At 45.9% G+C, this 13,592-nt stretch overlaps 1 protein-coding gene across 4 annotated transcripts in view; it reads right to left on the bottom strand.

Annotated features, from left to right (window-relative positions):
• LOC6552960 (peripheral plasma membrane protein CASK) overlaps positions 1 to 12,705 on the bottom strand; it is a 39,481-nt gene extending 26,776 nt beyond the window's left edge. For 2 of the 4 annotated variants that reach the window (XM_026976336.1, XM_026976338.1), the window contains exons 1-8: positions 12,486 to 12,705; positions 10,657 to 11,067; positions 9,626 to 9,738; positions 8,961 to 9,066; positions 8,815 to 8,892; positions 8,079 to 8,436; positions 7,745 to 8,012; positions 7,079 to 7,428 (exon numbers count right to left, since the gene is read on the bottom strand). In XM_026976336.1, coding sequence (XP_026832137.1) covers positions 7,079 to 7,428; positions 7,745 to 8,012; positions 8,079 to 8,436; positions 8,815 to 8,892; positions 8,961 to 9,066; positions 9,626 to 9,738; positions 10,657 to 10,715 — 1,332 coding nt within the window. In that variant the 5' untranslated portion in view covers positions 10,716 to 11,067; positions 12,486 to 12,705. Of the gene's footprint in view, positions 1 to 7,078; positions 7,429 to 7,744; positions 8,013 to 8,078; positions 8,437 to 8,634; positions 8,660 to 8,814; positions 8,893 to 8,960; positions 9,067 to 9,625; positions 9,739 to 10,656; positions 11,068 to 12,475 lie in introns of those variants that run through there. The other 2 variants (XM_026976337.1, XM_026976340.1) reach the window with 2 other exon arrangements.
• Positions 12,706 to 13,592: the final 887 nt, after the last annotated feature.

Below are 13,592 nucleotides of genomic sequence, written 5' to 3'. Positions count from 1 at the left end.
TGATTTTAATGAATATAAGAATGCCGAAATTGTGTTTTTTTGCGTAACGTGACGGCACTAAAAATTGCTGAAATACTATTTTAAAAATATAAAGTTTTAATTAAATTTTGTTGGTGTGAAAAGTTGGCGAGCTTTCCTTGATTAAAGTTTTCAGACATGACATGATGAATTCTGATTTTACTGTGTATAAGAACGTGATGCGTACGAAAATGGTGGGTAATACTCGACTATATTTCGGTGGAGCCTAGGAAGAGCAATGTGTACAGTGTTCCTAATTACCTCCGATAGCGGCTCACCCTAGAATCCCGGCACACAATCACCAAGACACTCAGACACTTGCCAAAGAGGATGCGGGCGTGTGGCAAAAGGATTCATTGCCAAAAGAGGAAGACGCAGCACTGGCAGAAGCGGCAGAAGGTGGAAAACCGCAACCTAATTACATGTGGTAAGGCCCCAGCTATCCATTGGGGCCAGGCAAACACAGAGAAAGGACGCAGAATGCAGGACGAGTGGGGAAACAGTGGGGGGATGGCAAATGGACAGACAGTCGGAGAGACAGCCCCTTTATGAGTTATGAATCTGTGCTGAGGCACAGCAAATATTTATGGAGCGCTTGTTGTGAATAGCAGGCCAACTGACTGTGGGATCGCAGATGGGGGGCAAAATGTTGGGGGTAGGGACAAGAATGGAGACCTTTGCTTGCAGATTGAAAATGGGAATACCCTGCCAGCACAATTGTTGCCATGGCAGCTAAATACTTTGACTATAATGCCAGCCGCTACCTTAAGTTCTCAGTAAGTCGTTTCAGTTTTAATAAGTCATTTGATAGCCTTGAAATATTTGTGCACTTAAGTACGCTGCCGGATCATTCGGACCGAACTTTGGCGTGTGCTTAAATGATGTGCTTAAAAATTAATTATGTCAGCTCTCGACTGCCCTGCAAATGAATGACGAAGTCGTAGTACGCTGCTTTTTGCAGGGCATTCGAGTGCTGCAGCGGCATCTTTTCAGCCTCGTAGTGCACAAAGAAAGCAATTCAGACAATCGATTGATTCGCAAGGACGAGAACGAACGGCAGTCAGCATGCGAGCTTACCGCGCTGCATAACGGGCTTTTAATTAATGCAAAATAAAGCACCTCCCACTATCTCTGAGTATCAGACAGATTGCACCTCGGAAAAGCCACCACCCACCACAAGCCACCCAGCCACCAGCAAGCAGCGTTATGTTATGTCGAGTGATTTTCGGTCCGAATTCATTTGGGCCCAAGGTTCCAGCGCAGGCAGTGTAGGTCAAGGCCCATTCGAAAAATGGAGCCCGTGTAATCGCATCCTGGCCATAAACTATTAACTTGGTGCTGTCGCCAGCGTTTTGTGTTGCACTGCTGCCACACGCCAATGGAAAATGGAAATGCCAGGGGCCAAAAGGGTGCAAAGGGGTGCCAGGTGCACTGGACAGTCAACTAGCAGCATTTGTCAGGCACAAAACACCTCTATGGCTCAGTACTGCAAATACAGCTTTAAGCGAAAGTATAAAAAGTTTTAACAATGCTATATATATTCTATTTTATATATGTGTATATATACCGCAACAACGGCTGACTTTTTGTTTCAGTGCATGAAAAGAGTGAAAGCAATTTGGCACGAATTTGTCATCTCATCGAAGTGGCAACAAATTTGGCTGCAACACAGCAGCAACAATGGCAATAACAATAACAAGGATGATGGCAGTTACAGAGCTGCAATTTTGGGGGCTACCATTGGGAGGGGTGGGCGTTGGGGGTGGGGCTTGGGGGCGTGGCAGGCGACATTTATGTGTGTTGTGCAGCCAAAAGAGTAACCCTAATGTGTCAGTGGGGCAGGTAAAGTGGAGGGCAGGACATCCTCCCTGCATCTGGTCCTGTAACTACTGCTCCTGACAGTTTGCTTGCTTAGCCTCGTTGACACGTTTAGTTGTCAACTAACCCACACACACACACGTACAGCACACCAACACACTGGGAGAAAGATGAACCCGTGCACAAACACCACACACACACACACAGATACACACAGATACACACAGATACATCCGTAATAGTGCCTTCTGTGTATATCCGTATCCGTATTCCGTGCAAATCAGAATCAAGTCAAAGGTAAAACGACCGTTGTAATAATGCTGATGGCATCCCAGAAATCGAGCCAAAATGGCATAGGAGGCACATGAGTTTGTGTCTGTGTGTGAGTGTGTGGCACACAAAAATGCAAATTCGTTGGCCATTTGGCAAATTGATTTTGCCACTGCAATTGGCCAATATTCAATGAGTGTCCACTGGGGAAAGGACAATAAACAAAAGCTGGCAAAGGAAGCGTTTAATGTTCCTTGAAGTCTTACTTAAGGATGAGAGTTTCCAGATCTCAATGTGGCAAGTGGTACAACTTAGCTTGCAATGGAATTAGCGCTCGCATTGCGCATATATTTATAGAAAAGTTAAAAAATGGTTAAAAAAAATCAATTTAAATTCATTATAAGCGCTAATCAATTTTTTATTGGATCACTTTTTTATTCGGAAATAACGTTTTGTTGGAATTCATTTCCTTTATTTAATTTATTTGTTTACACATACCAACGCCAAACGTAACTTGAAATATGTAATTATCACAACCGGCGTAAATCATTGACGTTAATTAATGCACTTGGATTTAATTAGTTTAGTGTTTAGCTATGCAAACACTGTCCATAAATTTAAATCGAGACAATCAGAGGTGCGATGATAATTTATAGTTTAATAAACATCACTATTGTAGAACGTATAGTGATTTATCCAGCCCGCTTTCTTGTGTTTTATAGTTAACGCTTTGCTAGTTAACAGTTATATGTTGAAACGATTGCCGTAATAGTAAACCAACATACACATATCGCCGCATTACATTAATTTGACTTAAATTGAAAAGTAATTAAGTGGTCCATCTCCCCCATAATCGTCACTTTTGGAACGCATTATGCGGGTGCTGCGCTCCTAGTTTTCACATTTTCACTTGCAGACCGCACAAAAACAAAAACAGTAAACAAAATTTAATCAAAGTTTGGCCGCAACTCAAATGAAAGGCCAACCCCACTGTGCATTGGTCCACCGCCCCCTCTGCCCCGCAGCACTTGCCCCACCAATAGCGATACCCATTACTCTGCATAATACTCATAATCCCCTGCGATGATATCGCCGCAGATTTACCTGATGGTGCAGATTGTTGTAGTAGCGCATTATATATGCGGGCAGCAGCTCGGCGGTCTCCAGGCCGATCCACTGGAAAATCTCGAGGTGCTCCTGGTTGGGCTGCAGTGGATACTGGTGGTCCAGGCAGTCGGTGCCCGTTGCCGTGGATAGATTCTCGCAGCAGCGGCAACAGCAGCACCCATCCTCGAACGGCTGCGGCTCCGGCTCCGGCTCCATTCAGATGGTTCGGTTGGGAGGCACGGCCACCGAAAACTTGGCGGCTTTTATCAATTTATAATTTGATTATTTGTGTGTCTTTGACAAGGCATTGGAAGTTTCTTCGCTTTCATACGTATGTATTTCGCCTCTGTGGCTGCTGCTGGCTGGCTGGGTGGCACAACAACACATTTGAATTTAAATTGAGTTATGGGCGGCTGACAGGCGGGGCTGCAGCACTTTCTTGTGCCGCCAATTTATGAGCAGGGCAACGGCGCGTCCCCAGCGCCAGGGAGCAGCCCAGTCCCTGGTATCTCGGATCCGTATCCCTATCCGCATCCCCACTCGCATCCGGCTGGCGGTTGCCATTTTGTCAATTGCTCCCATGTGGATTTTGCCGCCAAACACGTGGGCTGTCGCCTGCTGCTCCTGCTGCTCCTGCCAGCTTTCCTTCTATTATTTTCTTGGCTTTTTTGTTGTTTGCTTTTTGTTTATTTGCTTTTTTGCGTGACGGAGGTTACGGCGGAAACTCGCGCGCGTAATTGGCACACTCACGAACGCACACACACACAGTACGGATTTTCAGCCGGGTCCGGGTAAGCGTCCTGTTAATTGGGTCAAGCGGGCTGATGGGGGGATGCGGCGTATCCTCTTGAGGAATAGACTCACGGCTCGCACTAGAACTCAAACTCAATCGCCGCAAAACTCCAGAACTCCAACTCCCAACTGAGCGGCACAACTTGACGAAGGTTTTCGGCCACGATTCTCCGGAGAGGGGGTGGGGGGTGTGGCGCCTCGTTAGGCGCCATTTTCACACATCAGCGGGCAAGTGGCAAATAAATCCGAGGCGAATAAATCCGCCGTTTCGACGTTCCCCAGCGGCGACTGCGCCGCAAACTAAACTAAAATCTCGGGTGCGCGCTTTTTGTTTAAGTCAATCACGAGTGCTCCGTTGTTGCAACTTGGCCAACAGTGTTGGCACATGGCCGGGGTATTTTTCAACTGAATCCGTGGCTAGGTACTTGGCTGGCCAGTTCCAGTGCACCACATAAGTACAGTACTCTATTCATAAAGCGCAAAATCTCATATGATTGGTTCTATTCTCCGCCACAAAAATGAGTTAGTTTATTTTAAATCAATTTTTTTAAGTATTTTTTTTTCTTATACTTGTTGATACAAAATATTGTAAATATCAAAACACTTTGATCGCGACTACAACCGGTTACAAATGTCAATGTAACGAATGTACCTGGGCCATTACTGCCACCACCCACTGGGTCAAGACGAAAGAGATGGCGAGATTTGAGGAAAGAGAGAGGCCGAACTGCAGTTTGCTGCAATTTGCAGATGGCGAGAGAGACGGAGAGATGAAAGAGAACCGCAGCTTTTGCAGCTTTCACTTGGACATTGGCATTGTTGGTGGCACTGCAGCCCTGGACAGCTTCCCAGCAGCCCAGCATCCCCCACCCCCTTGGGGCATGGCCCCTCCCCCCCAACACTACCCACCACCCCCTTCGACGCCGCCCGCCGAGCTGTGTATATAGCATTAACACATTCGTTCATTGCTTTCATCGTTGGCCTGCGTTTTCCTGCAGTTGTTCATATTTTTTTGCCCACTATTCTTTCATTCTTTTGGGCTCGTGTTTTTCCATTTTTTCCCCTTCTTTTTTGCTTGCAGATTGCTCGGATTTATGAAAATGAGACTGGGCTTGCGTCACACACAAAAAAGACAGACAGACAGACAAACAGGCGGAAGGACAGACGGATATAGCCGAGTCCGAGGCACGAGAGGCGCAGAAATAAATGAAAGTAGGAAAATCAGGAGGAGCAGCGCACAGCAGCCAGCGCAAAATGTGTAGTCTGCTTCAAGGAGCAATTAACGACAGTGGATGCCACAGAGTTATGTTATAGCATTGCGTCCGTATCACACACAACCAGTGCCGCCAGACACCCAACCACCAAACCACCGAACCAGACCGGCCCCCATCCAACCAGTCCAGCGATTGCTGGTTGGGATGGGTAGTCTTTATACCCTGGAACAGAAAGACACGGCTAACATGGCGGGGGTAAACCAATGAGGAGCTTACGTTGAGTCTGGCAAATAATTGGATACTCGGCAGGATGAATCCTTGCGCACATAAACACTCATCAGAGTTGTCCTTTTCAAGTTCTCTGACTGGGCCACATTAAAGCCCACTTTGATGGGTGCAGTTCATCTGGGTAAGAAATCCTCCAGCAAATACCTGCATTTGAATGGGCAATACATAGTTATGTCCGACTCATCATTGTTATTTTACGGCTTTCACAGCTGAAATCTGCTTGTTTGTACTGATTAAAAGGTGCATATTTCCACACAGAAACTGTTTTAATGAGAGGGAATGATCGCAAATTCTGTTGCAACAGACCAGTGAATCTCCTGTTCAATATTATGCTTTTTCGTTCAAACACATCCTAAGTTGCAAACTTCTCCCCAAGCTCTGCTTATGCGACCAGTTTGTAGGACATTACAGCATCCATTAGCCATATTACTAGTATCCAATAACGTATCAATTGAATTCCGACCAAAGTCCCCACAGAACTTGCAATAATCTTTTATGGGCCGTAAGGATATTTAAGGATTCGTCGAAACAAAAAGTAAACCTCTGTCCGTTTTTGCTTATTTATTTTTTGTTTCGCTATCGTTAAATGTTTTTCTGCCCCTTTCGCAGCTGCCGAGTGAAGTGGTTAGTGGGTAGAGGCAGAGGGGAGCAGTGGGGCATTGGAGGAGTGAAGGAGTGAAGACGGATGGCCATATGCCGACGTAGTCGGAACAACGATGGCACTTGAGCCGTGTACTCGTAGCATACTTTTCAGCGCAGAAAGCCCTCGGGCGGGAAAATGGGAACTGAGCCCGGGAGCCTGCAGGGTGCGGATGTTGTTGCCCCAGCTCCTGTTTCCCATGCTCCTTTTGATGCTGCTGGCGTTTCTGATTCTGATGCTGATTCTGATTTTGCTGCTGATTCTGCTGCTGATGTTGCTCTAGCTGTTGTTGTGGCCTGACTACGTCCGAAATTCATTTCGGTTTATTCTGATTAAACTGTTTGTGTTTGGTTGCATTAGCTGCTATATGTGCTTACACTTGAAAGAAAATTATTTCAAAGCAGCACTCACTTATGTAAACAAAATAAAATTGATGTCTTTAAGCCGCAAGTTTATAACCTGTTTTTATAAATGATGTGTGGAATGCTGTGCCTGATAAATGATATGTGCAGTACATTCATTATTTCCTCTTACTGAAGAAAAGCAATATACAATTGTTTCCCAAAGTGTATTTATGTGCATGTACAGCAGAGAACGCCGGTGGCATGAGTCTCTGTTGAAGCAAAGGATTAGTGGCTCTGTCTGCGACCGAGTCCTGCGAGTGATGGCTGAGATCCAGGCTCTTACTTCCTCACCGCCGTGTTTGCCCGCACTAAATACATTTCAAATTTGTTTAAGCTTAAGCCAAAGCGAATTGGGCGGCTCGAGTGGACCACAGATTGATATGACCACAGAGGCGAACAAAGAGAACCTGAGAGCCCGGTGATTGCCAGATTATTGCGAAATAAAGCCTGCCACAAAATGCCCAACAGAGTAAGAGTAAACAAGAAAGGCAGGGCACTTCTCGTCATCCCGTGCTTGCCAGACTCACCTGCATGTGGGGGGCGGCCAGCAGCTGCATCAGCTCGTCCTTGGCATACTTGCCGCCCAGGGAGTTGCCGCCGGACGTCGATGAGAGCAACTCCAGGACATCGCGGCAGCGGCCTACTGCCTCGGCAGCCGGTGCTCTGCCATTGCTGGTCACCACTGTCGCCGCGATCCTGTCGAACAGCTGCAAGAACTGGTGCAGCCTGTTGTCGCGCAACATGTCCCGCAGCACATCCGCGTCCACGTGGGCGTCCTGCAGCGAGTAGATGTCGTCCAGACAGTCCAGGATGCGCTGCACCGCCTCAATGCCCGCCTCCTCGTCGGCCCACTCGTCCGTGGCGCCGGTTATGGGCACTGCAATGAATGCAATAACATATGAACGGATTCTGACATAATTGAATGTGTATAATCTACAGGCTTATTGCATGATGACGTCTGCAATCTTATAACCAAATTGCATTTTCACCATCAGACGTTGAATAAATGGGTGTGATTGCAGTTAAACATAAAATATACACAATTCATAGCTTAACAAATTTCTGGAATTTCTAAAGAGCTACCGAGTATAGGTTTCCCTCAAGCAATTTAATCTAGTATAGAATTCCAATATGCACTCTATGAATCAGTGAATTCCGATTGATTTGAAGCAAATACGAGACGAAATACTGACTGTCCGCATCGGTGGCGTATAGTGGATCCATGTTGGTGCCTCCTGCGATGGCCTGAACAGCACCCTTTAGCTTGCGTCGGGCATTGTAGCGCTTCAATTCCTCCACCGTGTCCGCCAGGTGAGTGCGCTGCAGCTTGTCCCGATCCCGTATCCACGGATGGTCCAGCACCTCGGTGATGGAGAGTCTGTGATGTGGATTGGCCGCCAGCATTTTCATGACTAAGTCCTTGGCGTTCGCCGAGATTGACTTCCACTCTGGTGCTTCAAACTGCAACAAATTGTTGAGCGTTTTAATGTCATATTTAAATGCTTGGGGATATTTGTGTCCACCTACCGATAAGCGACCGCGAGCTATTGACTGCTGCAACCTGACGCCGGATCCCAGGAAGGGTAATCTGCCCGAGAGCAGGACGTGCAGCATCACTCCGGCACCCCAAACATCGCAGCCTTTGCCGTAAAGCCGCCTGGTCACCACCTCTGGCGCCATGTAATGCGGACATCCTACCCGTCCGTGTGTTTCTATGGTTTCCCGGGTGCCGGGCAACTGAATGGCCGATCCGAAGCCGCCAAGTTTCACCGGCGCCGAGTTGTCGACGGTGGCAAGGAGAGCGCAGGCGGGACGCACATCCCTGTGCAGGATGTCGTTCTCGTGACAATAGCGCAGTGCCTCCAGGATTTGCCGCATGTAGTGGCTAGAAAAGCGAAATGGTTAATATTTGGTGTTTCTCATTCGATTTAATTTGCGCTTGCTTTGGACGGCTACTTAATTGGGAGCACTTATATACAGAAGCCATGTACAAGTACATATTCGGAGTAGCATCGTTTAATTTGATTTGATTAATATCAGTTTGTTACCTCTATTTAAATATATGTATGCTACTTGCCCATACCACAAGTTGAATTACTCGAATAAATTATCTGGGCTGTTAATCTTCCGAATGGACAACTAAATTGGGTTTGCTCAAATCAAATTACAGCCGGGCACGTCCTTTAATTAATTATAATTAATAATTTACTCCCTTTCGGCCAAAAGCAAGCGCAGATTGCGGCGAATTCCGCCCGATTCTCACCAAGCAACCGCCTCGCTGTAGACAAAACCGGCAACAGCACGCCGCACAACCTCGAAGCACAAGTCGGAGCCCTCCATGCTGCAAGAGTGCAAAGCGAAGGGACATTAGGGATGGGCACGAGGACACCACCGAACCTGACAACTTACAACTCGAAGACCATGTAGAGCATTCCCTCGGAACTGTACGTCTCCAGCAGCTCCACAATGTGCGGATGCTTTAGCATGTGACATATTGTGGCCTCGCGCTTCAGATCTGCAAGAAAAAAGATGCAGAGTGGGGGCGTGAGTTCAGATTGGTCGGGGTAACAGCGGCAATTAGTTGACATTGGAATGGGGCACGCGAGGGGCTGGAGCGCCGCCCACTACACCAGCTGGCAGTGGCACTAATGGACTTAGCGCTGACTTATGTGCCTGCCATGTATCATTTAGTCAATGGCCGGATGGCTGCTCCTCGTCGGCATCCACATCCGCGTCCACGCTCGGGTCCGTGCCCGTGCCCGTGTCCGTGTCCGTGTCCGTGTCCTGATTCCGGTTCAGGTCCTGGCGCCCTTGCACTTGAGCAATTTCTTTTTAATTGGCGTCTTGGGCTGGCAAACGGGCAAACGGGCAGCCCTGGGGGCGTGCTACACGTGTGGCAGCGGCATAATTTTGAATAATTGAGCAGCTTAATTATAATTTATTCACACAGCGCTGTGGAGGAGTCAGGCATCGGTAGCCAGGGGCCAAATCGAACAAGGTCGTCGTCTCATTGTGCCGTCAAAAATAAATGTGGAGTATATACAATATAGGTGTATTGTGTATATAATGCTCACCCGCTGTGCTCAGTCCAGGACTCGCTGTGAACTTGGCCACATCAACGATTTTGACGGCGAACTGCTGATTGGACTCCCTGTGTATGCATCGCCTCACGATGGAGAAAGGACCTCTGTAAGGATCATTGCGGGCGGAGAGGAGGGAAGGAAAGTGAACTTGGATTAAACTTCAATTGAAAGTTGATTGTGTCTAAATGGGAGCGAATAAAATTTTATCTCGCTTCGACAAAAGCTAAATATTTATATTTTCGGAGCGTCTAAGAGTAAACAAGATTCTTGCGAAAAGAGGAAATTTAATCAACTATACAAGTATATTCTCTTTGTAGTTTCAAACGATTTAAAGTACGTACTGATGATTATTTTCAATTTTCTATTCAAATTCCTATTCAATAACTCATTTAAAGCCAAGCTACGATGTTCAGTAAACTTGTTTTACGACCGTGATTAATTTTTACTGCCTTGTCACCAAGCTTATTTTGGAAAACTGTTGCGATATAAGGTCGTCTGTAGATTCTAAATCTACAGAAAATATTATAGATTCTAAATCTATAGAAAATAGAAAAATGTGCTGTTAAGTGACTCACACTACATAAAACAAACTTTAGAATTGTGTTAATGGAACATTTTCAACAGCAGTGAAAAATACTTTCCCAACGAAGCGAAACTAAATTAAACAAAGTTCAACTTAATAACATTGACAGCTTTGTGAATGAACTTCGGGCTAAACTATGATGGTCGCAGCAGAAGTAACTAGCACAGAAAATGTTTGGTCGTACATTTTTGAATAATGCAAAAGTTGGGCGTTTGGGAAAGTTTTTTATGGTGGGGAGCTGGTGAGCTGGTGAGCTTCGTCCCAGGCCAATAGTTGCATGATTTACGGCTTGCGGGTGGATGGGATGGGCTGTGCTGGGCTGGGCGTACGGGGCGGATACATAATACATAATGAGATAATGGCCATGGATGCCAGCTGTCAGCGTCAGAATCGGCACAAGATATTGCATATAGCATACAGCCGGTGGGGCGAAACTTACTTGCCAATGACCTCGCACAGCTCGTAGACGTCGTCAAAGAGAATTTCGTCTTCGGTCATTTTGAATAATTGATGAATTGATGCCTCGACTCAATTGCTTTTTCGAATATTGATGAGTTGCGTCCTGTTTTTCGTATCCGTGTCCTATCCGGCGCTTCTCCTTTTCCTGCTCCTGTTCCCTTGCCCGACGTCTACTGCCCTCCAAAAACGAACATAAAAAATAAACAAAAAACTAAGCGGCCAGTGTGCAACTCCAAAACTTTGAACGTTTTCCCTCGGTTTCTTCTGATGATTTGTTGTTAATAATGTGGTTGTTGGTGTCGTTGATGCGTTGTTGCTGCTAATGCTGTTGCTGCTGCTGCTGCTGTTGCTGCTGATGATGCTGCTGCTGCTGCTAAAAATGCATTTTGCGCTGAAAAAATATAACAAGTGGAAATGTTAGCTGAAGGCCACTAATCAGATTTATTTGGCGTCTAATTAAGAAACTGTCACATACAAATTTTTGTTTGTATTCTTATAAATTATATTCAAAATAGTAAGTAGAATTAGGGATACAACGTTTGGAGACTGCTGCATACATTTTTGTAAATAAAAAAAGTAAATATTTCGGAACTCATTCAATTGAATCAAACTCACAACCACAAAAGAAAATGTAGCTTATATGGCAATCAGAATCGATCAAATCGAAAATGGCACTGTGACGCTGATGGGTAGCACATTTCGAGGGGCCACTGTTCATGGTGTCGCAACGGAAATGAGATTGGCCTGGCCGAAACTTGTTTGATATGTCAATCACACTCGTGTACCAGGTGTAAACCCCAATCAATTACAGGCGCCACACACCACAAATGCACAAAGTGCTGTCGAAAGTGCCAATGGTAGGAAGGAAGTTTCCCCGCCCAGTGGACGCAGTGAATTCTGCAACGGAAATGATGGCCAGCAGAAAAGGTAAACAAGCCAGCAGGACCTGCCGAATGTGTCCTTCTCGAGGGTCTCGTTTCCAAGGATGTGCGTGGGGCAGGTGCGACGCGGAGGCGCTGCCTTTGTCTTGCCACACTATTATTATGCCTTTTGGGCCAGCACTTGAACACACTTTTCAAAACTTTTGATGGCACTCCAAAAATCCGGAAGGAGCAGGCAAGAGAGAGAGAGAGAGCGCGAGAGTGTGAGTGAGAGCGAGCGAGTGTGGGAGAGAGAGATAGCGAGCATGGATGTCGAGTGCGCAGGCGCCGTGCGAAATTCGTGTAAAGTACCAAAATTGTAATCGTAAAAAATATAAGCTATGCTTTCTGCCCGGGCCGCATGAATATTTAAATGTGCAACAATTTACGATGCACGCACGATAGGTGGCAAGGTGCCGAGCGGGGCGGGGGGGTGCTGGAGTGGGGGGAATCCCCGCAAAGGACTTTCTGGGTGTCATGTTTAATGCAGAGCTGCGCATGGGGCGCGGTGTTTTTGGCTCGGTTTTAGTATTCGGGCTCGAGGGTTTTACCTTGCTCGTGTGCCGCTGTTGTAAAATGCCTTGACACTTTCCACACGACCTTACCGCCCACCGCCCACCGTCCGCCGCCCACTACACGCCCACACTCGCACACACTCACCGAGTATCTGTGTGTGCATTTGGCCCTGCTTTTAGAACTTGTCAGACTCTCGAGTGTCGCACAATTGGCAAATTGATTCTTTGTCCAAAGGATTTGCATTGCTCATGTTCCACGCCCCCTTATCGCCGACACCGCCCTCCACCCACCAGCCTCACACATAGAGGGCGCCACACTCACACCACACACACACACAAACATTTCGCATATAGTTTTACGTACGAAAACCCACCGATTGGCAGCGATTATTCAACGGCCGTTGCTTTTCGGCATCTTTTCGGTTTGCATTAGCACTCGATTGTCAAGGTGCACACCACGAATCGCCTGGCAAGCTGATTGCATTGGGTAATTACTAATTTTAACTTAAAACAAACACGGCCCGTGAGGAATTGATTGGCGAAGAACTGGTTGCAACTGAACCGGTTCGCCGGGAACTAGAACTCCAGGGCTGCAGGCGCACTGTTCGATTGGTTCGGAACTTGGAGTTGGTTCTCGGCGCTCCAATTAATAAATGATAATTGCACCTGTGTTCATTAAGAAAATTGCTCAACATATTCAAATGCCAAAAGGTGATGAAGCAGCTCGCTGTTTCTTACAAGTTTTTATTCAAGAAAGTTCGTTTGAAGCGAGCAACTGGTTATACTGGAAAAATACCAGAAACCCTTGGTATCCAAGCTTCTCTGTCGTCTTTCAATAAACTTTATTTGGTCCGTTTAAACTTGCGCGGGAGCTTTTGAAAAAAGTTTCGAAGATGAGGCAGCATTTTTTGAATATTGTTAAGAATTTGCGTAATAAAAAGTTAGTATGATCTTTAATATCTGCCAGGTATAAGAGTTTGATATTGTCTTTGAATCGAAACTCAAATTAAATAAAATAACATTTTGAGAGGGACTTACATATATGTATCTATAATTTCTTGTAAAGAAAATATTTAATATTTAAAGAAATATTTACCTGCTCTTTCTCTTCGGTAATATTTTGCATAGGCTTTTCTTTGCTTGACTTATCTGCAACGAGCAGTTGTTTTTCTTTGATAAATAGCTACTGCAGGCTTGATAAATGTACTCGAAAGTAAGATAATTTATTGCACACTGAATTGTTTCCCCTTGAGTGAAATCAAATGATGACAAATATTTGCGCGATACGCATGTGCATCACACTTTCGAACACTTTCCAGCTTTATCGGCTATACGATTCCAATTACCCATTCATTGACTTGAAAGTAAACATTTTCTTTGCGAACATGATTCACGATTTGCTTATCGAAACTTAGCCACCAGTCTGTCAATGCCGGGATCTTTACTATAAAACCTTTATCAACTTGCTTATCGCCGTGCTC

Source organism: Drosophila erecta, unplaced genomic scaffold (assembly GCF_003286155.1).
Source record: "Drosophila erecta strain 14021-0224.00,06,07 unplaced genomic scaffold, DereRS2 tig00000000-arrow-pilon, whole genome shotgun sequence".
NCBI lineage: Eukaryota > Metazoa > Arthropoda > Insecta > Diptera > Drosophilidae > Drosophila > Drosophila erecta.
This window is presented reverse-complemented; position numbering and strand designations above follow the sequence as displayed.